Source organism: Vipera berus, assembly GCF_964194415.1.
Source record: "Vipera berus genome assembly, chromosome: 4".
Lineage (NCBI taxonomy): Eukaryota > Metazoa > Chordata > Lepidosauria > Squamata > Viperidae > Vipera > Vipera berus.
Genome location: NC_138206.1, coordinates 13,554,822 through 13,582,278, shown reverse-complemented (window position 1 = coordinate 13,582,278; position 27,457 = coordinate 13,554,822). Strand labels below are relative to the sequence as shown.

At 43.6% G+C, this 27,457-nt stretch overlaps 1 protein-coding gene across 1 annotated transcript; it reads right to left on the bottom strand.

Moving 5' to 3' along the window:
• Positions 1–7,951: 7,951 nt before the first annotated feature.
• On the bottom strand, positions 7,952–22,259 carry ENDOD1 (endonuclease domain containing 1). The gene is made up of 2 exons (XM_081326565.1): positions 21,411–22,259; positions 7,952–10,592 (listed from the first exon to the last, which is right to left on the bottom strand). The coding sequence occupies exons 1-2, from the start codon at positions 21,732–21,734 to the stop codon at positions 9,474–9,476; spliced, it is 1,443 nt and encodes a 480-aa protein (XP_081182691.1). The 5' UTR covers positions 21,735–22,259; the 3' UTR covers positions 7,952–9,473.
• Between the last annotated feature and the right edge of the window lie 5,198 nt (positions 22,260–27,457).

Genomic DNA, 27,457 nt, shown 5'->3' with positions numbered 1-27,457 from the left:
AGTGATCAGTTCTTTGGGGAAATGCTGACTGGGGATGATGGTGGTTGAAACCCAACATGACCAGAAGGGTATCAGAAAAAGAAAGGTTGACTCAACCTTTTGCAGTCTACGCTGCCTCAGAGTGCAAGAACTTGAATGAAGAGGGAGAAACGGATATAAAATATTCTTAAGGCTTCCTGACTAAATCATTCAGGAGAGGTCAGCATAGGAAAAAAAATGGTTGCTGGATCTAGATTGCCTTTGATATTATGTACTTCTGTGCCTACTTCGGCAGCCTCCAAATAAAACTTCCTTTCTCCCCAAGGGAGAAGGCAAGGGGTTACAATTTGAGGCTCCGGCTTGCTCAAAATTTCAACTAGGGAACACTCAAAGTTTAGATTCCTGTGAGACAGAACTTCAAAAATATTTTATTTCTTTTGTAGACTGGCACCGCAGAGAGCAACACACGAGTCTATACATAATAGATGGACACTGGTTGATCTCCTGAATCATTCAGTTAGCGAACCCTAAAATAAGTTTTCATCGCAATTTCTCCCTCTTCTTTCAAGTTCACCACGCATGATTCCTGAACAAGCAGCCTGAATAGGTATAGCATTTGGAATGGCGCTCTGCTCTAAAAACCCGGCTTGTATCAAGTTGTGGTTGGATGAAGACCTGAGACAAGTGGTCAACCATACAAGGGGAGCGAGGTTCACCGAAGCACGCTCTACTTCTCCCACCTCAGCTTCTCCCCCAGAAGCCCTGCCAAATCCTTCCACATCACTGTGAAGCGGGGGGAGGGGGTGTCTTTCCAATTTACTTAAAAGGCAAAGAAGCAAATTGAGTGTTCAGCCATATAGGTAAATTCTGCTGAATTCTTCACTTACGAAAAGATAGAAATGGATCAAGAAGGATCCAGCAGAAAGTCCTCATGCTCCTCGGTACCACATCCCCTAATGGCCTTATTACAATCCCAGTGGATGTGGGCCCAGTTTAAAAAAACACACCAAAAATTTATCACAATAAGCAGGTCATCACAATCTGGATTTTTCCCAGACTTCCACTCTCCAAATGTAGGCAGACCACACCTCCAAGCCTGTCTAGAGTGGGGAAGGCTGGTATAGTCCTTCTTGTTGTTATCTAATGGCGCCTGAATGTATGCTGAGTGGCCCAGTCAACAGGCTCTGAGATTGAAGTTGCATCTATAAACATCGAGTTGCACTTGGTGAATACTCCAAAAAAAAAAATGAAATCACTTTTTTCCAATGGGCTTTTTGGGGAAACATGTCTTCTCCTCCCATTAAATGTAGTGTATTTCTAGAAGCTGTGATAGGCCTTTATGGTCCTTGACTTTGTTACTGTAACTTTTTTTTTTCCTTCACAATTTGTGAAATGTAGAATTGCAGCCAGAAGTGAGGTGGGATTATGTCCACCTTCAGTTGTGTACTGTGTTACGGCTGTACGTAGATTAAGCTTATATTATTTAGAATTTCCACGGCTGTATTATGTATGTGTATATGGGCTGTCTTTGTGTGTGTTCTGGTTCGTGGGGAGAGAATGAAGATATGTCTGTGGGTTTAAGCTTTTTAGGGTTTGGTGTCTCTGTTTTTTGTTTTGTTTTTTATAAGTGACTCAATAACCCGTAACCATTTAAAACTGTCCTTTCCTATTAATTTGAGATCATGTGTTTAGTATGGGTAATGTGAAATTATGTACATGGAAGAGACAAAATCATTTGTACTGTTCTAAACCTGTGGGAATGGTTGGTTAGCAACATAAGAATCCAGATAAGAGATTTCACATAGGAATGCCTCTTCATGATTGTTCAAAAAAGTGTTGGGAAAATGCAGAATTGATACCTAACGCTTAAGAGAAACCACAACACAGGGCAGGCAGAATGTGTGGAAGAATGAACACCCTGGGGAAATATATAGTCCATTTCCCTTTTTCACCTGCTGTCCAAAGTTTATCTCCAAGAAGATTTGTCAGACGTGTGGGAAGAGGAGCTTTGTGTATTTTCACTTTTCCCTGGAGCCAGAAGTAAGGACGTAGACAAAAATCAAAATACATCTTTGATTGGCTACAAGGATGCTCCAATAGAGTATCCTCTGAGTGACCCATATTTGGCCCACTCGTTGCTTGCAACTGACCAGCAGGCTTTTTTCCACCAATAATTTAATGCCAGTAAAAAGGGTGAGATTGGGAGGAAAGGATTTTTATTGTGTTAATGTAGTCTTGGATAACTTTGATTCTGTTACCTCAGGACGTGTTTGAAGTTATTTCAGAGCGACAAAAAGTTGACTGGGGTGTCCCTTTCCTACACTCCAAAATACTAATATCACAGGAATAACTGGAGCACTTGTGGGCTTTAGATTACCCTTCATAACACCAGCAAAATGAAAATAGCAACATAGACCCATTCTTTTTGAAAATGTGCAGATTTAAGATCTAACCAAGACTTTAGCTTACGTTTTCTAACCAAGATGTATAATGGGCGAGCCAATCTTACTGGATCTATCTGTGTGACTTACATTTTTTCCCCCTGCCTTTCTTGGTTTAAGCTTTTAGTTACTCATCTCGAATTGTATTTGAGCAGATCCAGAAAAAAAAATTTAGTGAGCTGAAACGAAACATATTTTTCAATAAAGTAATATGTGTGCGCATATTAACCTGTTAACAAGCAATTCATAAAATCTGCACTTTTTATGAGGTTTTCAAGAAAAAAAAATCTATTTATAGGTACGGAAGAATGGGGTTTGTTAAAACTGTATAGCATTTATACTTGCTGAAATCTCTTTCATTGTTATCAGCAGGAATTTTACTGGTTCAATAAAACTGGCAAAAAACCCCACCTGTTGTCCTGTTTCTTATTTTCAGTTCATTGAATGGCACCATCTCTTTTATTGTGTATTTGGTAACGTCCCAACATTCCTCGACTTTGGTGGATCAGAAGCACAGTGCCTATCAGGATGGTGATACCGTGTGTCTTTAAATTGGCCTAAGTTGGGGAAAAACATCCTAGATGATGTCAGTGGTAAACCAATGTTATATACATTATTGCCCAAAGAACCAGATGGCATATCCCAGTTTGCAAAAGGGAGCAGTCACACATATAGCAGCCCAGAATTTATTACTTCACGGTACATGCTGCTGTAACTGTTTTTTAACAGCAAAAAAGAACACACACGCCATGATTATCCAATCAAATTACATCAGTCAACCATCAGTTCCGACAAGGTAGCTGAAGCTATTGGTGTGTGTGTGTGTGTGTGTGTGTGTGTGTGTTCTTTTTTGCTGGTTTTTTTTTGACTTTTTAAAATCAATATGTTTGACATGTGCCACCAGTCCTTTGCATTGCAACAAAAGGTATTTCAAATATTAATCTGTGAGCTTTTAATTAACCTACCCCCACCAGGCTCGAAGTTGACTCGGCCTTCCATCCTTCTGAGGTCGGTAAAATGAGGACCCAGATTACAGGGAGCAATGTGCTGACTCTGTAAACTGCTTAGAGAGGGCTGTAAAGCACTGTGAAGCGGTATATAAGTAAGTGCTATTACTATTAATTGTAACTGAATCCTGAAACCCTTTTGGTTTTTTTAAATTAAGAGGCTTATGTAGTCCCTACTCTTTAACACAAGGGGGCGATGTTAGGTTAGAAATACTTACTCCAAGCCTAGAAGCCCTTTTCACACTAACAAATGGAAGCTAGTTTATCTAGAGCTGCAGTTCATGAAAGCGTTTTATGAAATTTATTATTCTGAAAAGGTCCTCACACTTGGCAACCCAATGAAGCATCCCCATGGTCGAGTGATTAAAATTCAGGCACTTGGCAACCAGTATGTAATTGAGACGGTTGCAGTGTCCCAGGATCACATAATCACCATTTGTGACCGGGAAGCCAGCTTCTGGCAAGCAAAATCAAGTGGGATTGGCTTAATGACCATGTGATTCATTTACTAACCAAAGGTCATAAAAATTAGGTGTGACTCATTTAACACTCAACTTGCTTAGCAACAGAAATTCTAGTCCCAGTTGTGATATTAGGTCAAGGACTACTTGCAATTTCTAATGCAGTGGTCTTAACCTGGGGGTTATTTGGGCATATGCTGGATAAAATATACTGTAGGAATTTGTACTGTAATTTCCTGTGAAACAAGTCTTTTGTTAATTTTTTTGGAGGGGAGTTAATGATACCATTCAAGGCTGGGAAAAGGTGTAATTTGACCCCACAGCTTAAAAGCCATTGTTCTAATGCTATTTAGAAGCTGCTTACCAAAACGAGACCGTTACAAATGCTTTGCAGGCTGTAGCCTCCGCAGTTGATATGCTAAAGACTAAAGCATCACTGGACGTCAGGGAATGTATGGGTCTGTCATTCAGAGATGGTTAAATATATCTCTTGCATTCATAATTCTGCAAAAGTTAATGTTCTGGCTAGGACAGAGGTCCCCAACCTTTTGAGCACCAAGGACCGGTTCTGTGGAGAGAGGTTTTTCCACGGACCAGATGATGCGTAGTTTTGTGTGCTGCCTGCATCCCACAGGTGGGGCTTTGTTTATGCAGACCGGTTGCTGCCATGCCGCAGCCCAGTACTGGTCCACGGACCAGGGGTTGGGGACCCCTGGGCTAGGGGGTACCTAAACCAGTGGCCCTCAACCTTTGCGGCTTGGCTGGGGGGGGAGGAAAGAGGGGAACTGGGCTGAGCGACCAAGCGATGAACTGGCACGTGAACACACAGCCCTTGCACAAGTGGTGGGCCGGCTCATGCATGCAGCTCAACTTGTGTGAACAGTGAGCCAGCACACGTGTGCACGAGTGCCCACCACACAAGTTGAGCTGCACTTGCACACACGCTCCAGCCAGCCACTGGTGCAGCCCAATTCCAAATAGGCCTCAGGCCGTGGCCCGAGGGGGTTGGGGACCCCTGGCTTAAACAACAAAGCACCAATAGGAAGTTGGATCAACCAGTCAGCATGCAGGATGTGCCTTTCCACACCTCACACAGTTGAGATTTGGGAGGCATGTATGTCAACCCGTCTGTAATAACCTGCAGCCTATGCTTACCCTTCAACCTCTGTGCAGCATGGGTGTGTGTCGACACCTACACACAGTTACAGACAAGTCTAAATCAAGTTTTGCTCATCTTGGCTACTCTGGCTAGAGTGGGAACACAACACTTGGGTGATTCTATCTTACATATTTCACATTATGGATTGTGGCACTGAGTGACAACTTCCGTTGCTAAGATATAAATAAACTTGATTTCAAATTGACGTTCTTTGTGCCCCGCTCCTGGTATTTCTGATGTGCTAATTAGTAGTAGAGGAAACGTTCATATAAAAATTCAAGGGAAATTCCATGGAAGGCCGAGTCTGAAGACCCCTGCTTTACAATATATGGAAATGGATTTAGCTCTTCATCGCTTTCACTGCCGTTCCTCTTATCAGTTTCACATCAATGTCACTCTCATTTCTATCCTTGTTTGTGTATCAAACAGCAAAAATGGGGCGTGCTGAGACAACAGAAACCTTTGTACTGACATGCACTGGGCTTGAAAAAAAATCATAGTGCATAGAATCGCACTAGAGATGAGCCTAATAGCAGGCCCAAACTGGAATACAGAGAAAATACAGGTGGGTCTGTTATGTATCCAGGTGCAGGCATCTGCATAGCAGCGGCCACTAGGGGGCGTTGGCCTGGACGATTTTCACGGGAAACCTAGTTTCGGCGGGAAACCTAGGGCCAACCCCATTGGCTAGCCGCCTACCTGGCCAGGTATATAAGGAGGCCAGGTAGCCCTTATTCTCCAGTACGGACCCCCCCCCCAATAAAGAGCTGAACACGTACTCCGGCTGGCGTCTCTTCCTTGCGTTGGACCCACATTACAGGTCAGTTGCAATACATAAAAGGACTCAAGCAGGAAATAAAAAACTTAATTTTGGACTAACTCTTGTCAGTAAACAAAGTTTAGTTTTAAAAAGCCTTCCAAAATGGAACAGATCGTTACTTTAGCTGCCCCTAAAAGTGAACTTATATTCTTACAAGAGGAAAAAAGCAGCAAGGAAGAGCATTTAGAATAGAATAGAGCTGGAAGGGAACTTGGAGGTCTTCTAGTCCAGTCCCTTGCTCAAGCAGGAGAACCTATACCATTTCAGACAAATGGTTGTCCAGTCTCTTCTTAAAAACCTCCAGTGTTGGAGCATTCACAGCTTCTGGAGGCAGGTTGTTCCACTGGTTAATTGTTCTCACTGTCAGGAAGTTTCTCCTTAGTTCTAGGTTGCTTCTCTCCTTCATTAGTTTCCATCGTTTCTTGTCCTGCCTTCAGGCGCTTTGGAGAATAGCTTGGCTCCCTCTTCTTTGTGGCAGCCCCTGAGATATTGGAACATGGCTATCATGTCACCTCCTAATCCTTCTCTTCATTAAACTGGACATTCCCAATTTCAGTAACCCTTCTTCATGTTTTAGCCTCCAGTCTCCTAATCATCTTTGTTGCTCTTCTCTGAATTATTTCTAGAGTCTCAACATCTTTTTTACATCGTGGTTTCCAAAACTGAATGTAGTATTCCAAGTGTGGCTTTACTGAGGAATTGTAAAGTGATATTAACACTTCATGTGTTCTTGATTCTATCCCTCTGTTAATGCAGCCTAGCACTGTGTTGGCTTTTTTGGCAGCTGCAGCACACTGCTGGCTCATATTTAAGTGACTGTCCACTAGGACTCTGAGATCCCTCTGACAGTTATTACTATTGAGCAAGGTACCACCTCCTATACTATTCCTGTGCATTTGTTTTTTCTTGCCTAAATGTAGAACCTTACGTTTTTCACCATTGAATTTCATTTTGTTAGATAGCACCCAGCGTTCAAGTCTGTCAAGATCCTTCTGTATCTTAACTCTATTTAAATGAGTGGTTCTTGCATGCTGTAAATATTTCTTCAGTGGTCCGTAATTTCATAAAATATGACATCCACTGCCCTCGAGAAAATGCTGTTTTATTCTCTTAACAATTGAATTTCTGTGCTGTGCTTCATCTAAATGTCCTGCAGCAACTTCAAAACCTACATATATTTTAAGAAACCACTACAATGCAGAATAAAAATAGTTGGGGGTGCAGGGACTGCAAAATGTTTGCCTTCTATGTTCACACATCTTACAGGAGAAAAATTGTATGGGGCTGTTCTAGAAGTCTTCTGCAAATCCTGGGACTTCCACAGAATTTACTTGATCAATCAATTATTACTTTATTTATTTATTAATTAAATTTATTCCCCCCCACCTCACCGCAAGGTGACTGTGGGTGGCTTACAATGTCCCTTTTTGCATTGCTGGTGCTAATTTTGCTTGTGTGATAATCACATTTCTGGAAACAGAGGCAATATATTACTATATATATAGTATATATATATATATATGATGTCTTCAAAAGCCTGGCATATACAAAAGGCCATTCCTTTCTGCACAAAACACAGTGAATTTGGGTTTGGTAATTCTTCATCCTGAAGACTAAGAAAAAAATCCTTATTTTGGGTCCTGCATCATCTCAGCTAAGGGACTAAGAAAGTTATTGTTAATGTTTCTGCAGGAGAAGAGGGGTATCTTTCAAGCTACCATTCGTGAATACCCATATATTTCAATAAATCCTTAATTCTTTGAACCTGTTTGGTAGACTTCAGATGCAATATTGCTTTGTCAGTGTTGACTGCTGGAGATTGCCTGGACAAGTCCCTGAGGTTTTCTTGACAAGACTTTGGAAGTGGCTTTGCCATTGCCTTCTTCCTAGGGCTGAGGATGGAGGGACTGGCCCAGGGTCAGCCAGCTCGCTTCATGCCTAATACAAGTCTAGAACTGATGGTTTTCCTCTTTCTACCCTGGTATCTTAACCACTACACTAAGCTGGTGCTCTCTCATGTCATTTAGAAAACGGTTACAGCGGCTTGTTCTCCCACACCTTGGAGACAGGGCAATTGTGAAGGACACAGGCATTATGGTTGATTTATTGTTGGTATTTTGTTCTTCTGGCTGGTTGGGTTTTAATACATATACTGTCTTTTTATTTGTAACCCACCCACAGACAGACAGACTTTGGAACCAGAAAGCAGAAAACTACAAACTGCCGGAAAGAATACAGTGTAGGATACCAAAATATACATAGCAGCAATACATGAACAGTATCTAGCACTTCACATACATTATTTGGCTCAATGCAGTAAGTAATCCTGGGTATTTGCTCAATACTCTCCTCACCTACTCTACTCTTTTGGGGTGAGGAGCTGAACTTGATGCAGGCAATTGTAGTGAGCCTCCTAAGAGGCAAGTGGCATGACACATGCCATGATGTCATCATGCGAATTGCATTAATTATCCAAGTAACATCATTTGTACGATGACATCATGGCAAGTGTGACCTCATGGTGGCTTCTTACCAGAGATCCATGGCAATTGTCCGTGATCAAGCCCAAGGTGATTTCTTTGGCTTAGCATCTTACAAGACCCCAGCCACTGTAATCTGAAAACCATACTTTAGGGGCTTAGTCTGTTGTGTGAAACAAGGTAATTGTGGCTTATTCAATTAATCAGTTAAAACAACGAGAAGCTTTCCACAATGTGTGAATCCCATTTATGTCCAATGTGAGATGAAGGACTAAATGAAGGACTAAGTCAATCTCTTTGCACTTCGTTTTAGAAATGCATTTTCTCTTCAGCAAACTTTAGTTGATGGGTTCCTAAAATACTGCCCTAATTTACCAACCCTGTTACTTGCCTTGAAGATAATGAAGCAAGCATAATGTACAGATCATGAGTATTAGTAGCCATGGCTCAGTAACTGGGGTGTTAAGCAGATGGCCTTCTCCCTAATCACACTTCTATTTTAAGCAGCATTAAATTTGGGGTCACTGAATTCAAACTTCTATCATTGTACTAAGGTAAATTTGGCCTACAAAACCATTACAATCTTTGAAAAACCATTCGCACCCCCAGGAAAATTATTTCCATATTCTAACACTCGACTGTCTCCATGCCAATGTCCTCCAGAGGAGTTGAATTACAACATCCAAAATTTCTACCTAGCACAGTGGAGGATTATTCTGGTTGAAAGTGACGGCAACTGCAATCCAGCACAACTAGCGGTTGTTGGGTTATCCAGAGAGCCAAAAGTTTTGGACAACCACTGCTTGCTAAGAACAATGCAATATTCACATTTTAAATGTTTTAGTCAACAGGACCTCAGATCCAGTGTGTTCCATGTTTTTCAAAAGGCTGGACACAAGCTAGGAAGCCAATAAGTTCAACAGCTCCACAAGTTCAACGTTTTACAATAAGTGCAATTTTAATTCGCCATTAAATTCCCATTTCAGGTTTACGTAGCTCACCCATGTTACCAGAACATCGGTTCATCACTGGAAATGTCACCACAATAAATACATATAAGAGTAGCTGAAGATAAGCAATATAGAGGACAAGTATTGCTTTGGAAGATAAATCTCTGGAGTCATTCTTAAAAAACAGTCGTGGGAAGAAGCTTCTTAGCTACGACAGACACAACATGGTTTAGGCCCTTCACCAAGCTTGTGGTAGCATCAATGGCCAATAAGAATAAGCCCCCAATGCCTGAAGCAATATCTTTGAGCACACCCGGAACGGCACCCAGAGTGTAAAAAGGGAAAGACAAAATATCCAGGATCAGATTAACGGGCACGCTAAGAATCCTGTAGGTTACCATGAGAACATTGTAGATGTTTTTTGCAATACCATTCAAGATGCTGACAACCACTTGGGCCAGACAGATAAAGATATCCAGCAGGGCGGTGGTTATCCCTTTGACGAAGGTGCATATTCCGCTGAAAATCTTCTGGACAATGAACTTGACCAAACACCACACACACTTCACAAGTTGGCAAACCAGATAGCAAATGAACTGAAGCAGTTTCAAGATAGAGCTAACGATGAAATGAAAAAAATTCTTCAGAAAGCCACTCTGCTCCTTGGGGGTCTGGGTGTGCTTATGTTGAGCGGGCTTTTTCACACAGGTTGGTTTCTTCGCTTGGACTTCCTTCACCGAGCTCAACACCGTCTCCAATTTCTTGGGATCCTGTCGGTCGTGGCCACAGCGGTTCTTAAAGAGCTCAGCTCCTGCAGGAAGCTTCTTCTCCAGAGCGTCTACCGTTAGGTCTTCCAGACGACTCTCGGCATCGGCCTCTTTAATAAATCCCACCGACCAGGACTCGGCACCACTGTCACAGCAAGCTGCCAGCCAGACAAACTTGGGGACTGCGATTTTGTCCTTTGCCTTGAGAGAGGAAGGCATCGCTCCTGAGAGGAGATGGAGATCTTTCCCATTTTGACAGTGAGGGGCCAGCGCGTGGCTGACGAGCTGCTCAACTTCCCAGTGCCAAAGGTCCTGCAAAGGAGGGGAGAGCGGCACTGTGTTGGTCAGCGTGTGGGTGGCAACGCGGTGATCGTCCTTGTGAAGAGAGCTGGGGTTTAGGCGCCCCCTCTCATAGCCGGAGTCTACATAATCTGCCGTGAGGGCCTGGTTTTTACCCAGATGTTCCACTGACTCTGCAAGCTCAGCTTCCGGCATCATTTCCGCCTGATTATTCCCAGGGTCATCAATCTGAAAAAGGAATAAGAGCAATTGCTGAATTCACAACTCATGTTTGCAATCTGAGCCATTTCCTGTAAGGTACTAATGCACCCACTAAGGCCAATAAATGGTTGGAAGGAATATTTTGGAAATCTGCAATGATGATGCTACCAAAGTGGGTAATGAAACATCTGAGAGCCAGTGTGGTTCAAAGATTAAGGCGCCAAGCTAGAAACCAGGAGACTGTGAGTTCTAGTCCTGGTTTAGGCATGAAAGTTGGCTGGGGTGATTTGGGCCCAATCACCAGGAGACTGTGAGTTCTAGTCCTGACTTAGGCATCAAAGCCAGGCGGGTGACTTTGGGCCAGTCACTCTCTTTCTCAGCCCAACTCACCTCACAGGGTTGTTGTTGTAGGGAAAACAGGAGGAGGGGGAGGAAGTTTTAGGCATATTTGCTGCCTTGAGTTATTTATAAAATTAATAAAGGCAGGATATAAAAAAATAAACCTGCAAGCAAACAGCAGAGCTTAAAGAGCATCACAAAACTCCATAATTTTGGAAATCACAAATCATTTCCAACATTTTGGTGATGGTTGTTTTAAGACAATCCTGGTATTGTCCTTTTAAATTTGGCAGATTGCTTTTTTATAACAAAGCCTATGTCCAGAGTTAAGAGCTTGAAATTATGCATAATTTTAAATGCTCAAAAAAGGCAAATTGCAAACATACACTGCAATTGTTGAAATCTAGAACGAACAGCTAGCAATGGGGACAACTGAAATTTCTGATTTTATATTTGTTTTGGTACTATTTATGGGTTGTGGAGCAATAAATTCATGGGCCTCTTGGCAAAAAGAATGCTGGAAAGATTTTGAGGCAACCCCAAGAGAGCTTAGTATATACTTACGATGTTATTTTTAAAGGTCAGGCTAGTAATCTCATGACATAGTTTATATATGATTAATATAACCATGATTTATGGAATTAATCCAGAAGGAGGCTGGCTTTGTACATGCAGAAACCTTACATTGATTGCTTCTTCAGTCATGAAGATATATAAACCACCTGGATCAGCCTTACACAGAGACCTGTCTTCCTGTTTCAGATTTTTGCAGCCTCGTGTTATGAGCCGGTTCTTCTGACTCCTACTCCATAGTCAGAAGAGTTTACCTTCTGTAACAGGGTTTTATGCCAATTTCTGATTCACAGAGTCTAACATTCCTTCTCCAAAGCAAGAATGAATTCTATGCCTTTGGTAACATCCCGAACATTCCTCAACTTTTGTGAATCAGAAGCACATAGTCAGAAGAGTTTACATTCTGTCACATTCCAGGATACCTCAAGTAAAAAGCCTAGAAGTCTTTACCACTCCAGGCAGGATAACATTAAACAAAAATGGAAATTCCCACCTCAGTCTTGGGAAATTAATAGTGACTACGGGTTAGGAGGCTGAGCTTGTCGATCAGATGGTCAGCAGTTTGGCAGGTCGAATCCCGAGTGCCGCATAACAAAGTGAGTGCCTGTTACTCGTCCCAGCTTCTGCCAACCTAGCAGTTCGAAAGCACGTAAAAATGCAAGTAGAAAAATAGGGACCACTACGGTGGGAAGGTAACAGCGTTCCATGCGCCTTTGGCATCTAGTCATACCGGCCACATGACCATGGAGACGTCCTCGGACAAGCGCTGGCTCTTCGGCTTTGAAACGGAGATGAACACCGGACCCTAGAGTTGGAAACAACTAGCACGCATGTGCGGGGGAACCTTTACCTTTACATACGGTAATTCAGGAATGTGTTGGCCATTGATAGCTCAGTTATATTCCATTAAATTAGGGGCCTTCAAACTTGGGCAACTTTTAAGACTTGTGGACTTCAACTCCCAGAATTCCTCAGCCAGCCCTGAGGCTAGCTGAGGAACTCTGGGAGTTGAAGTCCACATGTCTTAAAGTTGCCAAGTTTGAAGACCCCTGCATTAAATAAACAAGAGTGTCAGCAAGGTAGAGTTTTATTTCCACAAAGATATGCTCACTAGCATGGGGGATTTTGCATACAACCACTGACTATGATTTCAAAACCATTGCTAGAACAGGTAACTGTCGCAGTTCTCACCAATCTGACAAGTCTGGTTTCTGATGGCTTGTCTCTAATCAACGGCCTTCTGCACCTGCCTAGAAGCCACCTGCCTATTGACATGACCTTCACTTAAGACCACAACTCAGCGCAACTTTTCTGCTGCTAAGTGAGACAGTTGTTAAGTGAGCTTTGCCCCATTTTATGACCTTCCTCGCCACAATTGTTAAGTGAAACTGCGGTTGTTAAATTAGTAACGTAGTTCTTAAGTGACTCTGGCTCCCCTATTGACTTTGCTTGTCGTAGAAGGTGACAAAAGGCGATCACACGACCATAAATGTGAATCAGTTGCCAAGCATCCAAATTTTGATCATGTGACCATGGGGATGCTGCAACGGTTGTAAATGTGAAAAACGGTCAGGTCACTTTTAAATTTATTAATAGGTAAAATACAAGTAGAAACTAAAGGGAAGAAAATTTTTTAAAAAGGAAGAGAGGTGCAGAAAGAAAAGGAGGAGGAGAAAAGTTCTGACTTCCTCCTTTTTTCATTGCCGCAGAAGACAGAAAAAGTTACAATCCTCGGTCTTTTGGTTCATATTTCTAAAAGTTTCAAGCCAAACAACAAAGTCATTCTAATGCTCACAACCTAAAGTCAATTTTTTGTGGTTTTTTTTTTTCAATTTTGAGTACAAAGTCCAGAAGTGGTTCCCAAAAGGAACAAAACTAAACAGATTATCTTTAATTAGAATAGTCAATTTTGACATCTCCAATTCAATTCAAATGCCACAAAGCAGTACTCCCTCTTAAAAGATACCCGTAAGTTGCATGGTTGTCTCCAACTCTCACTTGGGAAGAGACAAGACAATGTGCCTGAAATCGGCTTGGCGGATGTAGTATCCGTCTTGATACGTTCTCTCATTTTCACAGAAATGCATCTCACCACATAGATTACTTGAATACAGAGAAGAGCAACAAAGGTGATCAGGGGACTGGAGACTAAAACATATAAGGAACGGCTGCTGGAATTGGGTATGTCTAGTAGTTTAATGAAGAGAAGGGTGAGGGGTGACATGATAGCAGTGTTCCAATATCTCAGGGGCTGCCACAAAGAAGAGGGAGTCAAGCTATTCTCCAAAGGGCCCGAAGGCAGGACAAGAAGCAACGGATGGAAACTAATCAAGGAGAGAAGCAACCTAGAACTAAGGAGAAACTTCCTGACAGTTAGAACAGTTAACCAGTGGAACAACCTGCCTCCAGAAGCTGTGAATGCTTCAACACTGGAAGTTTTTAAGAAGAGACTGGACAGCCATTTGTCCGAAATGGTATAGGGTTTCCTGCCTGAGCAGGGGGTTGGACTAGATGACCTCCAAGGTCCCTTCCAACTTTACTACTACTACTACTACTACTACTACTACTATTTCTCCACCAGTTGCCTAGGTTCTATATGGAGATGGGAAAGGATCAAAGATTATTTATCTTCCATTCAACCATTCCGGACAGGAAAGCCTGGAGGAACATTGTCCATAGGGTCGCGATGGGTCGGACACGACTTCGCAACTAACAACAACAACCATTCCTTTTTAAATTGAACCGATCATTTTTCACATAGAAATGAACAGAAAGCTGGTCTTTGAGATTACTCTCAACAAGTCCCATCTTCATCACCACTGCTGCTCCTTCTGTTGCTATTGTTTCCCCCAGATCAACCAAAACTCAGCTGAATATATAACAAAAAGTGATGCACCGCTGTTTTCCTTCCAAATCACTGGGGATCTCCAGCCACTCACGCAAACAATGCTACACTGATACAACAGATAAAGAGCTAAGCCCAAAATGAGGGTTGCACTTTTGGGGTTAAGTGTCACACCTTGAGTGTATCATTTCAACTGGTTGTGCCTAAATGTTGTCAGTAGCAGTCAACTATTGTGCAACATTGCTGAGTGCAATTGTTTCACACATTCATCTGCGCATGTATTTTTAATGTGAGTTATGAACTACTGCCTGGAGTTTGTCTATGACGTGATGCCCTATTCAGTTTCGACTTACAAGCTATTTGTTGAAAGTTACAACAGCAATGAAAAAAGTGACTTACAGCTGACCCTTGCACTTATGACCGTCACACCATCCCTGTGGTCACATGATCAAAATCAGACACTTGGTAATCAGGATATATTTATGAAAGTTGCAACATCCAGGTGTTACATGATCTCCATTTACAACATTCCCTGCCAAGCAAAATCAGGGGGGAAGCTGGATTCGCTGAATGACGTGATTCACTTAACGACTACAGTGATTCATTTAACAACCATGGCAAAAAACATTGTTAAAACAACTGTTCTTGCTTGGCAACAGGAATTCTTGTCTCAGCTGTGGCCATAAGGAGAAGAGGACTAAATGTATTTGAGTAGCTTTTGATTTTGCAAAATGCCCAAATCTAGACAAGTGAGTTAGGCCTATGCCGTTATGTGAGTCAGGCATTTTTCTGTTTCTCCCAGGCCGAATGAAACAGAAGCAGTGCAACAGAGCACAAAAGAGCTCGACCACTGAAAATATGCTACAGAAATAGTAACAAATCTTTCCCCTGAGGCATGTTGCTGAAAGATATCTTGCTACCCAACATTATCTCTTCCAGACGCCCTTCCCCTCCTAACTACTGGGTGGCATGTCCTACAGCCAGACAGGGCAATTAAAAACTCGATACAACCAGACAATACAATCAATTAAAAACTCTATTCATACATTTTTAAGCTTGAAGAGAATGAATCTAATTCTTACTAGGATTCTTCTTAGTATCACACAATTTAGCCTGCTGGCTAACGTGAGGCTGGATTCAGTGCATTGTACAAATCCAAGAAATGAGTTAATTTAGTAAACTGTTGCATGAAGGAGGCCTACTGCGACCCCTGTGCATTCTTCCATCCAAGCTAGACCAGCAATAACGTAAAGTGCAGCCTGGGGATGATGGATGCTTTAGTCCAATTATCTAGAATGGGGGAAGGAGGCTACTGTAGACATGGCCCTGCCTCACTGAGGTCACAGGGGAACTCGGATGAAATATTAATTTGTCGCTTAATGTTTCGCCACCTCAGAATGGTGATGCTCTCCTGGGCCGCAGTCTGAAACCCAAACACCCCGCCTATTGTCACGTCCCGTCAGGAAAAACATACACATGCTGGCTTCGGCAGCACGTATACTAAAATTGGAAAGCTACCGGAAAAGCATACGCAGCTAAGGCAGTGAACATTGCACGGCATCAGCTGGTTCTCCAAACAGGCTTCTCCTGAGACTATTTCGCTCCCTGGACACACAATGCTCGCCTTTCAAGTGCCCTGTTGTCAGCCAACTGAGTCGTCACAATGGGATATGTTTGTTGAAGGGACTCCCCCAGTTGCCTTTTCCCTTCCCTATTCATCTTGCAGTCAAATATCCTTCTGTTTTGAGAAGACGCTTGTTTGCAGACCACCACGGCTAGGGCAGAGGTTGGTACAATCCTGGCCTCTTTCAGAGGAAACATGGGAACAAACAGTGGGAACCAACGGCTTATCAGGTCCTTAGAGAGATCATAGATAGCCTGAGAAACTTCAGGGAGGAAAATAAGCATACATGCCCTCTGCTTTCTTCTCAATATAATGGATAATAGTAGGCAGGACAATACCGGGGGAGAACGTCATGGTCCATCATGAAAATACTACCAGATTCCACCAGTTTTGTTAACCTTAAAAATGATGGGGATTACGTCAGAAGCTTCTGCAGCCAGGTTAAGTGTTCTGGGATAGGGACAAACAAAACAAAACGAGATTTTAACTTTACAGCAAAGAGATATCTCTTAATTACGGCACCGGCATGGGATTATCCCAAGAAAATGGCACCCATGGAAAGCTGGGCTTACATTCATGGCAATGACAACTCAGATCCTGACAAAAGCACCCTCTCTGGATTTGTATCGATGGGGAACACCTGCCTTCCCAATTGTTAGGCAGCATTATCCTTTGTTACAATCCAGAGGTCCCCAACCTTTTGGTTCCGTGGAGAGAGGTTTTTCCGCAGACCGGAGACTGTGTGGGTTTTTTTGTGCTGCCTGCATCCCACGAATGGGACTTGTGCTAGTTTGTGCAGACCGGCTGCTGGCATGCCATGGCCTGGTCCTGGTCCACAGCCCAGGGGTTGGGGACCCCTGTTACAATCCATTCCATGCAACGCTTTCCTTTAAAAAGGTAAAGGTTTCCCGTCTATCCAATCATGCCTGACTCTAGGAGGCGGTGCTAATCTCTGTTTCTCAGCTGAGGGAGCCAGCGTTGTCCAAAGATGCTTCCATGGTGATGTGGCAGGCATGACTATATGCTGAGGTACACTGAACGCCGTAGCAAAGTGGTACCTATTTATCTACTTGCATGTGCTTTCAACTGCCAAGCTGGCAGGAGCTTTCTGTTAAATACTCTCCGACACTAACAAAATAAACAGGTAGCAAATTTTGTTAAGTGTCAGAAATGCCCCCAGGTTTGACCTCATCTTGCACAAAAATCCCTTCCAGGGGTCTCTTGATCTTATCCCTAGTTACTCCACCACTCTGCCCAATGATCTCCTACCCAATTTCTTTAGGCCAGGCTGGTCGTAAACAAAATTCTTATCCCCTTGGCTGATGGAGCATGTCTACAGTCATAGCGCTATCGCTATCACCACCTGTCTCCTCTCCCTAGATAGTGGGGGCCCAGATACAGACCCAACAATCCCACCTCCGTGTTGCCAAGGATTAGGGATATGGACGGAAGGCCGAAAGTAAGCCCTACCTGCCTAAAATAATTGCTCCCCATTGCAATCCAGGAAAGTGTTTATAATTAAGTCTTTAAAGGAGTTGCTAATTGCACTGTTAAATTAACATCTGGCAAGCCCTCAGCGGTGAAGTCGAAGTGGAAAAGAGGCCAGCTTGCTACTAAAAGAGGCACCTCGTGTGTAAAACTTCCAAGCGGTGGCTTCCCTGGGTAAAATAAAAGTCTCAAACGGCAACAAAATGAGACAATCTTGGAATTGTTCTGGGAGACCTTAAGATGCCTAAACAGTCCTAAAACAAGTTGAATTCCAAGGTCAGATTCAACACAAGCAGCGTCTCATATTCCTCCGGAAACGTTTTCATCAAAAGGAATGGTCAGCCTCTCTCCCTCAAATCTGACACTTTTTAGCATGTGGCATATAGACAATACTAAGGGACGCGGTGGCTCAGTGGGTTAGGATGCTGAGCTTGTTGATCAGAAGGTCGGCAGTTTGGCGGGACAAATCCCGAGTGCCGTGTAGCAGAGTGAGCGCCTGTTACTCGTCCCAGCTTCTGCCAACCTAGCAGTTTGAAAGCACGTCAAAATGCAAGTAGAAAAATAGGGACCACTACGGTGGGAAGATAACAGCGTTCTGTGCGCCTTTGGCGTCTAGTCATGCTGGCCACGTGACCACGGAGACGTCCTCGGACAAGCGCTGGCTCTTTGGCTTTGAAACGGAGATGAGCACCGGCCCCTAGAGTTGGAAACGACTAGCACGCATGTGCGGGGGAACCTTTACCTTTATATAGACCAGGGGTCTTCAAACCTGGCCCTTTTATGACTTGTGGACTTCAACTCCCAGAATTCCTCAGCCAGGCATGCTGCCTGAGGAATTCTGGGAGTTGAAGTCCACAAGTCATAAAAGGGCCAAGTTTGAAGACCCCTGATATAGACAATATCTCGGCCAAGTTAACCAGCACTACGTGGGAGGGAGAAGCAGAAATGTTAAGTTCTGTGCCAAAACCAGTGGCTGAAGTTGGGAAACATGGAAAGAAGGAGACGAGGATGACCAGCGGCAAAGTGGACAGACTGAGTTACAGTGGTGATGGGTGCACCCTTGAAAGACCAGGTTAGGGACAGATCACCATGGCGAAAACCTATTTAGGTGGTCACTAAGAGTCTGCACCAACTTGATGGCACATAATCAATCGATCCTTAGCCAGAGGTTATCTGGGCATTGGATTAAAACTACCATCACCTTGCCAAGGGCAAACCCTGAAGGGAATCATGTTTGGGGAAATCTGAACATCAGATTCATTCTTCCTCAATCCCTTTGCCTTCCCCAAACTGACAGCGCACACCCATTTTATGCCTTGCTTTTGCTCAAGGGGAGCAACTGGATCTAGCCTGTTCCATTTTTGGAATGCAACAGACCCGCTCCCTCACCTGCATACCTGTTTTTAAAAGAGATAATTAGCAAATTAAATTAAATTAAAGCCCTAATAAGCAGGCATATACATAGAATGAAGGCTACTGCTAAGCTTGTAAGCCGCCCTGAGTCTTCGGAGAAGGGCGGGATATAAATGGAATTAAAATAAATAAAATAAATAAATAAAATTGCAGAAAAGGATTAGCACTGAATTTCCTAATGTTCCCTTCCCATTTCCTTTCCTACTAAGTCAAGCACCTGCATGCAGAAACATTCAGTCCTGTCAGCCTTATCAGGTAGATCAGATAGAAAACACAGCAGCTAATTCTACTTTGTTGTAAAACAATAATAAAAGTTTGCAAGTCTGAAGGTACAATTCTCCTGCAGTCTCCTTTACAATCTAAGAAACTAGGCAGGTTTTTTTTTGTTTTTTTGAATCTTTTGCCCTTTCCATTTCACAGCTACGGGCTATGCCGTCTCTTATCTGACCATTCCTTAGTCAGCATCTCTCTGTTCAACCTCCCATGGTCTTTCCCACACACCATTATGGATACTTCTGTAGTGACTCCATTGATACAGCTTCTTCTGGATTATGGCCAGATACTGGATACGAGCTTTCTTTTCAAGGAAACTTTGTAACTCATTATATTTATGCTTAGGGACATAAAACTATAGATTCTACATTGGGAGATGGGTATAAGGAAGAGACGTGCAAAGTGAGTGCTCTCGAAGCTAAATCTGTATTTCAAAAAAGACTTCAAGCGTGCATCAAACGATTAAAATAATCCCACCAATTAAAAGTAAAAGCTATTGATTTATATTTTTTTTAGGGCCTTCAAATCAATGTTCTCCTGCCAAGAGCCCAGACAAGTCTCTTTCACTTTTCTTGGCAAGATTTCACAACTGCTTGCCTTCATCCTAGATTTGAGAGAGAGACTTGCCCAAGGTCACCCACTGGCTTTCTGCCTAGTATAGGACTAGAATCCACGGTCTCTCAGTCTCTGTTCTGATGAGTTAGGATTTCTTTTTAATTAAGGCAGAAAGAATGACACTTTTGTCGTCCTTTCAGAATTCTAGAATGGATGTTATCTTGTTATTTGAAATCCCCAATAAATTGTTTTTAAAAGTGAACAAAACTTAAAATAATAAGTTCCTTCCATGGTTTTTAACCTAACGGCTCTTTCCCTTCCCTCCCCCCTCTTTCTCTATGTTTGTCCTTACAACAGTACTTACTGCAGTAAATATTATATGAGCTTTCCTTAATTAAATTTGCTAAGCAATCAGTCTCTGTGCAGTAAGCAAACTTATGGGATGGATGTGACCTCCTAAAATATTAACTGTGCATTTAATAGGATTCCACATAGCCATTCAGCCATTTGATAGTGGTAAAATGCCAAAGGCACATCAAACTCAGGCTGATGTATCCCGTCAAAAGCTATAAATGACATTTTAAAAGTATACAGTATACAATTAGGACACCTAAATTGAATGTGTGTCTACAGAATATAGTATATAATAATATATAGTAATAGTATATAATAATAGTATATAGTATATAATAGTATATATAGTATATAGTATATAATAATATATAATATTATATATAATATATAATATAATATATAATGCAATAATAATCTCTGTAAAAAGCACCAAGCTGCTTTTCAAACCACAGATTGGCCAGGCTGCTGGTATAGGAAGGAAAAGTCTTCTCTGGAGATTGTTGCAAATATACAGAATGAATGAAAAGCACATGTGTGTTCACATAGACTCACATGACCTGAAGGTATCGCAAAGGTTTCTTCCCTTAGCACAGTTCACAGCCTCATGTTTTTGGTCAACAGAGGAGCCCCTTGCCCACCCATCCCCTTAGATTAGACTGCATCAGCTTTTGCCAGCCTGTTAACCCTCCAGGTGTGACGGATTTTTTTCCCCAACTCCCAACAAGGCCCACACAGCGATGCCAATTTATGGGAACGGAAGGAAGTCCGATTTATAAGGGACCCACACCTCGGAGAAGGGCCATCAAGGCAAACCAAGAAGGAGTAGCAACTTGGTGGTTTGGTGGATGAGTTCACTGAGGAACAGGGTGGGTGAGTGGGTGGGCTTGCTTTGGTTGAAAGGAGGCAGGGGAGGGGGACCTTCCCCAGCAGCCTGACTTGCAGCTCTCCTCCTAAGCTTCAGTCCACGGTAAACACGACTTTGCATGCAAAGGGTTTAAGAGCCGGATTCCCGAGCGATCTCTTGTCAGACCAAACGCAACCCCTCTTTTCCTTCTCGGCATCCCCCCACAACCCCCGTCAACTCCCATCTTCTCCAGAACTGCGCAATTCCTGCAAGGGCTCTTTGCAGAAAAGCAGGCAAGATCTGGACTTGAGGTGGGGGGAGAAAGCAGGGGTTTGCACCGCCTGCCGCCTCCTGACCCAGTGGATCTCCTCTCGCAACCCGAGTGGGGCATCCCACGACAGCTGCGTGCTTTCTCCACGGAAAAAGCTCTTCCTTTCGCCCTCCGCCACCCACCCCACCCCACCCCGCCTCCCCGTCCCGGTCCGTTCCTGCCGCCGAGAGCCTCCTCCTCCTCCTCCTCCTCCTCCTCCTCCTCACCTGCGGCTCCACCAGCCACCTCTCCTCCTCCTCCTCTTCCTCCTCCTGCTGCCCGGCGGGGGCTCCCTCTTCCGTGTACCGGAACGCGGCGAAAAGCGGCACCTTCTCCCGGGTGCTGTACAGGGTGGCGAAGCGCGGCTGGCCGCGGTACGTCTGGCAGATCTTGGCCACCTGCTCGGCCGGGAAGCCCGCGGGGGGAGCCCGCTGGTAGAAGAAGACGTCGCATTCGGCGAAGCCCGCCTGCTCGTCGCTCACCACCCGGCCTTCCGTCGAGGCGGCCCAGGCCAGCAGGGCCAAGAGACAGGCGGGGAAGGCGGCTCTCATCTCGGCGCCGGGGCTCGGCGAAGACGCGGGGAAGCCTTGCCCGGGAGAGGAGGAGGAAAAAAACGGCCGCGCGCTGAGACGCAGCGAGAGCGAGAGAGCGGGAGGGAGAGGCGAGCGAGAGGGAGAAGCTCCCGCGATCCTGGCCGGAGGGCTGCGGAGCTTGCTGTGAGCCGCGGAGCCTCCGGGCGGGCCGTGATATAGGAAAGGGCGCCCACTTGCCAGCCGCCGCGCCTCCTCCAGCCCGAGCGCGCGCGCGCGCGCGCGGCCTCGCCTTGCACGTGAGGAACGGGGCTGACTCACGGGCGGGACGGCGCTCTGCACGCGCTCCGCGGCCTCGCGCTTCCCCTGGCGAGCGCCCCCCTCCCTTTTTCTTTTTCTCCCCCTCTCCCTCTCCCTCTCCTCCCTCTCTTTCTCTCTCTCCTTCTCTCCTTCTCTTTCTTTCGGTCTTGTCGGTCTGTCCCTCTCCCGCCCGCGCTTTTCTTCCTGTCTGCTCTACGTCACGGGGCTCAGCCTGACTTTTTGGCTCCTGGCCATCACTGGTCGTCAGAACGGGAGGAGGAGGAAGGAGTGAGAGAGAGAGAAGGCGGGGAATGCTGCAATGCGGTCGGGATTTATTTATTTTTTTATTTTTTATTTTTTATTTTATTTTAATGCCATTTATATCCCGCCCTTCTCCGAAGGACTCAGGGCGGCTTACAAGCTTAGCAGTAGCCTTCATTCTATGTATATGCCTGCTTATTAGGGCTTTCACACACACACACACACACACCCCAAGTGGCATTATTACAAAGTGAGGGAGAGGTGTTTGTTTGTTTTTCTTCTGAGGAGTCGGCCAATCGACGCTCCCTGCGGCGCGGCGACCGCGGGCTCGCCGGCCAGCCCAGGGAAATCGTGCCCGCTTTCACACAACCCGGCCTTTTGGTCGTTTGTATGTACGGCCCTTCGACTCCCCCCGGATTGAAGTTTTGCCGTGATGGCGGTGCGGTCGGTTTGCGTTGCTTTTAAGGATCTTCACGCGTTCAGCCTTCGAATGCCAGACTGAACGTGCGTGACCCGAGCACTGTTGGCCCGCAAGACACAGCTGATGGCGGAGGACGATGGAGCTGGAATGGGACCCAGCCAGTTGTATTTTGTGATTAATCGTGGTTCAATAAATCATGATTTAGCGTGCCACGGAAACCTCAAAACAGAAGGAGTTAAGAAAAAAAATGGAATCCACGGTGAGACAACCGGAATAATAATTATTATTATTAATAATAATAATAATAATAATAATAATAATAATAATAATAATAATAATAATAATAATAATAATAATAATAATAATAATAATAATAATAATAATTTTATTTGTATACCGCCCTTCTCCCGAAGGACTCAGGGCGGTGAACAGGGCAAACATAAAAATACAAAATACAAAAATCAAAAAAGAATTAAACAAGATGCCCAAGTTACAACAATAGATTAAAATACATTTAAAAACAACAATAAAATCCAAACCCATCCCCCATCAGGCCAGGCCGGCTTGTTCGAATAAGATTATAAGATTAGCCTCTCACTAAACTGGTACAATTCACTAAGTTTTTCCTACCAGAAAGTTCACTTTAACTGATAGACATGTGGATTTTCTATGACTAGATAGAATAATGACATTGATGTGATTATTATCTGTAGAGATATTAGAAAACCTTTGTACTCCATCGTCGTTCACTAAAATAACAAGAATTGTTTATTGGCTTAAGGTTGGCAAAAGAGAACATGATGGGGAAAAGAGGAAATCAAGTAAAGTTATTATGTGGATTACAGGTTATAGAAATCAACTGTTAGTGAATGTGTCTTAAACGTAAACCCAGACAACACACTGTTTACCGAATATTAAGGTAATTATGTTAAAAAAAATAATAAAACATATTTTTTTTATAAAAAAAAGAAAAAGAAAATTGAATCCATGGATCTTTGAAGGATTTTGTCACAAGGATCCTGGAACTTAAAGCCTCAAATTCACAAGAGATTTTGACGACAAGAGTCCTCCAGATCCCTAAAAATGATCCACAGGCAGCAATAGAGTCAATAAGGGTCTTGGCAGAGAAGGGTCATCATCAGTGTCTGTCTATGGAGACTCTCAGTCCTCCAGGTCATAGTTATCCTAAAGATGCTTTTTTTCACCTTGTTTTTTCTTTGAAGACGTTTCGCTTCTCATCCAAGAAGCTTCTTCAGCTTTTCCATTCCCCGCCATCCAGTCAGAGCTGAAGAAGCTTCTTGAATGAGAAGCGAAATGCCTTCAAAGAAAAAACAAGAAAGTCCAGTTGCCTCGTGAAAAAAGCATCTTTGGGACAACCATCTGTATGTTCTTCTGTAGAACCTCTACGTTGGGCACCATTAGTACCTACATTTAATCTCTAATTGGAAGCAGCAACTCCATTCTAAGTGAAGGAGTTGTTAAGCAAAACTTCACATAACCACCCCACAATGACAGCAGTCTTTAAGCTAATCTTCTGAGGTTGTTAAGCATGACATCATGTGATGGTGACTCGTGACCTCCAGCTGGCTTCCCCATTGACTTGGCTTGCCGGAAACCAGCTGAGAGGGTTGCAAATGGTGATCATGCAACCATGGGACTCTGTGACGTCATAAATATGTGACGGTTGCCAAGTACCTGAATTGTGATCCCATGACTGCAGGGATGCTCCAACAGTCGTAAGTGTAAGGATTGGTTGAAAGTCACTTTTTTCAGCATCATTATAACTTAGTTGCCAAACAAATGGTTGTTAAGTGAGAACTAAATTGAAAATAAAACCCCCTATTGTATGTCTTAATGCTGCCTTTCCGAAACTGATATTCTTGAGATCCTTAAGGCAGAATAGCCAATGGCAGTACCTTGGAGAAGGCAATTGTGAAACTTTTGTGAACTGTAATAGTGGAACCACCCTGGAATTCAGTGTGCAGTTTGATAGCTCTGCTTTAAAGAAAATGTTGCATAACTGGACAAAAATGCAGGAAAGAGTAGCCCAAATTATCTGTCATTCGGGTTGAAGGAAAGTACAGCATTTGGAGTTTTAGCTTAGAAAACAAGAAAAGGGGGTTGGCAGAATTGATTAAATGATGCATTGTGGGGATTAGGTTGATGTTTGAACAGAGATCGTTCTTAGAAACTCATCCTTCTTCCTCATCCTTGAAGAAAAACAGATTTTTTAGAAATAGCATAATGACTATTACCAGCCTGGATGGCTTTTAAGGGCAACCAGATTGATGTTGTAAATCATCTTCCAGTGATTCTAAATCAAGGAAAAGAAATATATCTGAGACCAGTTTATGCAATGCTTTTATTGCACTGAAAACAAAATACTTAGAATGCACTAAAAGCAAAGTATTTTGTGCATGAGTTCAAAATATACATCTGCTTATTACCTTATAGCAGGTGCCGGTGAAAAGAAATGCTTAATAGAATTAATTAAATGGTGCCTGATGGAGCCAGGTCAGGTAAGGCACGTGTGTCCAGTGCTTAGAATGTCATAACTCAGTGACCTGTGTCCTGATGACTCGGCCTAGCAGCGTGATCTCCATTAAACAGCTGTTGCATTTGACCTAACATCAAATGATCCTTGATCCTTATCGGCAGCTTCCCTTTTATTTCATCATTTTGTGTTCGCACCACTAAGAAACGTGCATGTGTGCAACGTCTCACTGATAGGTTTCATCAGCAATGTCACCACTATCAAAAAGACCACATCTTTTGCAAATTGCTAATTTTCCGTGTCAAAGAATGTCAGGCTCAAGCCCAGAAATAACACATGAGCATTTTTCCAAGCTAAGCCTTTTATCTTTAAATGGTATAGGTTGGACTAGAAGACCTCCAAGATCCCTTCCAACTCTGTTATTCTGCTACCTATACAGTACACAAAATCTTTCCAGACTGAGCGTTTTACTATCTGCATCTACAATTATACTCTGAGAACTGTTAGGGAGAGTATGCCTTGGTGGAGCAGTGGGCTAATGCCTCCTTAAGTAACACCAGCTGCCTGCAATTAGTGCAGGTTCGCATCCCACCAGGCTCAAGGTTGACTCAGCCTTCCATCCTTCCGAGGTAGGTAAAATGAGGACCCAGATTGTTGGGGGCAATAAGCTGACTTTGTAATAATGCCGCTTGGGGGGGGCGAAAGCCCTAATAAGCAGGCATATACATAGAATGAAGGCTATTGCTAAGCACATTTGATTTGTGCTTAGATTGTAAGCCGCCCTGAGTCTTCGGAGAAGGGCGGGATATAAATGGGAATTAAAAAAAAAACTTCTTTCTCTCACACATATGTGGACTAGTTGCCTCTTCTACCTCGCTCACCGCAGCCATCTTGCCACAGCCAGCCTCTCCGTAGCCAGCTCACTGTGGGACAATTCACCATGGGACAAGAGTTACACTAAAATCAAAGAAATGGTGGAATAGAATCATTAAAGAAAGGATGCCAAAGGAGAGACAGAATGAAATGTGAATGACAAAACCTAGAATAATGCTTTTAAATAATTAAATTATTTTAAATAATTAAATTGAATTGTTGAATTGTCCTGTGGCAAGTTGTTCCATGGCAAGTTGGCCATGGTGAGTTGTCCTACAGCGAGCTGACTGTGGCAAGATGGTTATGGCAAGTTGTCCCATTCCACGTCACTGGAATCTAGCTTCTTAGCAGGACGTGTAATTTTGATTATGCACCTACATCATTTGCTAATCCCATCATATGTGGCTTCTATGTAGCCAGTGCAACATCATTATTAAGAATCATGTGAGAAATTAAGTATGGAGATTATTTCAGCTTCCACCTTTATCTTTACACCCAATTACAAGCCCTGGAGCTTGTAATAATTTTGTGGCAGGTAGAAATTCAAAATATGATGTGTCGTGACTCATTTCTTTTTTTCTCCTGTGCTGGAGAAATGGAGCATACGTAAGAATTGTGAGATATGGTGATTAAAACAGATCATTTATAAATATTCAGCAAACATGATAAAAGTGCTTCTGGATTGTGGTGGGCAGATTGGAGGATAGGATCCAGTTGTTTCCTTTTTACGAATTTCTTGCAATAGAAGTAATCCAGAGACAGTTTGCTGTAGTGGTTAAAGTGCTGGCCTGGAAACTAGAAGTCTGTGAGTTCTAGTCCTGCCTTGTACATGATAGCCCGCTGGCTGGCCTTAGGCCAGTCACTCTCAACCCAACTAACCTCACAGGGTTGTTGTTGGGGAAATAGGCGGAAAGAGTATTAGGTATGTTCACCACTTTGAGTTACTTCTAAAGCAGACATGTCAAACACAAGGCCCGGGGGCCAGATCCGGCCCGCGAAGTGGTTTCATGCGGCCCACGAAGCCATCCTGGAAACAGTGAGGGAACGGCCCCCACTTCCTTGGCCCTGGCCCAGAGACCCTCCTCCTGCCAGAGACCCTCAGATCTGTCCCACTCCTGCCCAGGGCCCCATAGGCATCCTTGATGCCAGTGATGTTGAGCTGGCCACGCCCACCCAGTAGGCCACACCCACTCTAGCCACACCCACCCAGTAGGCCACGCCCACCCTGGCCACACCCGCCCGGCCCCCTGAGGGCAACCGCAATGCTGATGCAGCCCTCAATGAAATTGAGTTTGACACCCCTGTTCTAAAGTAATAAAGGTGGGATAAAAACTAATAAATAAATGATGAATAATAACTCAAGTTTGAGTCTCTTTTATGACTGGGTTGTCTGGG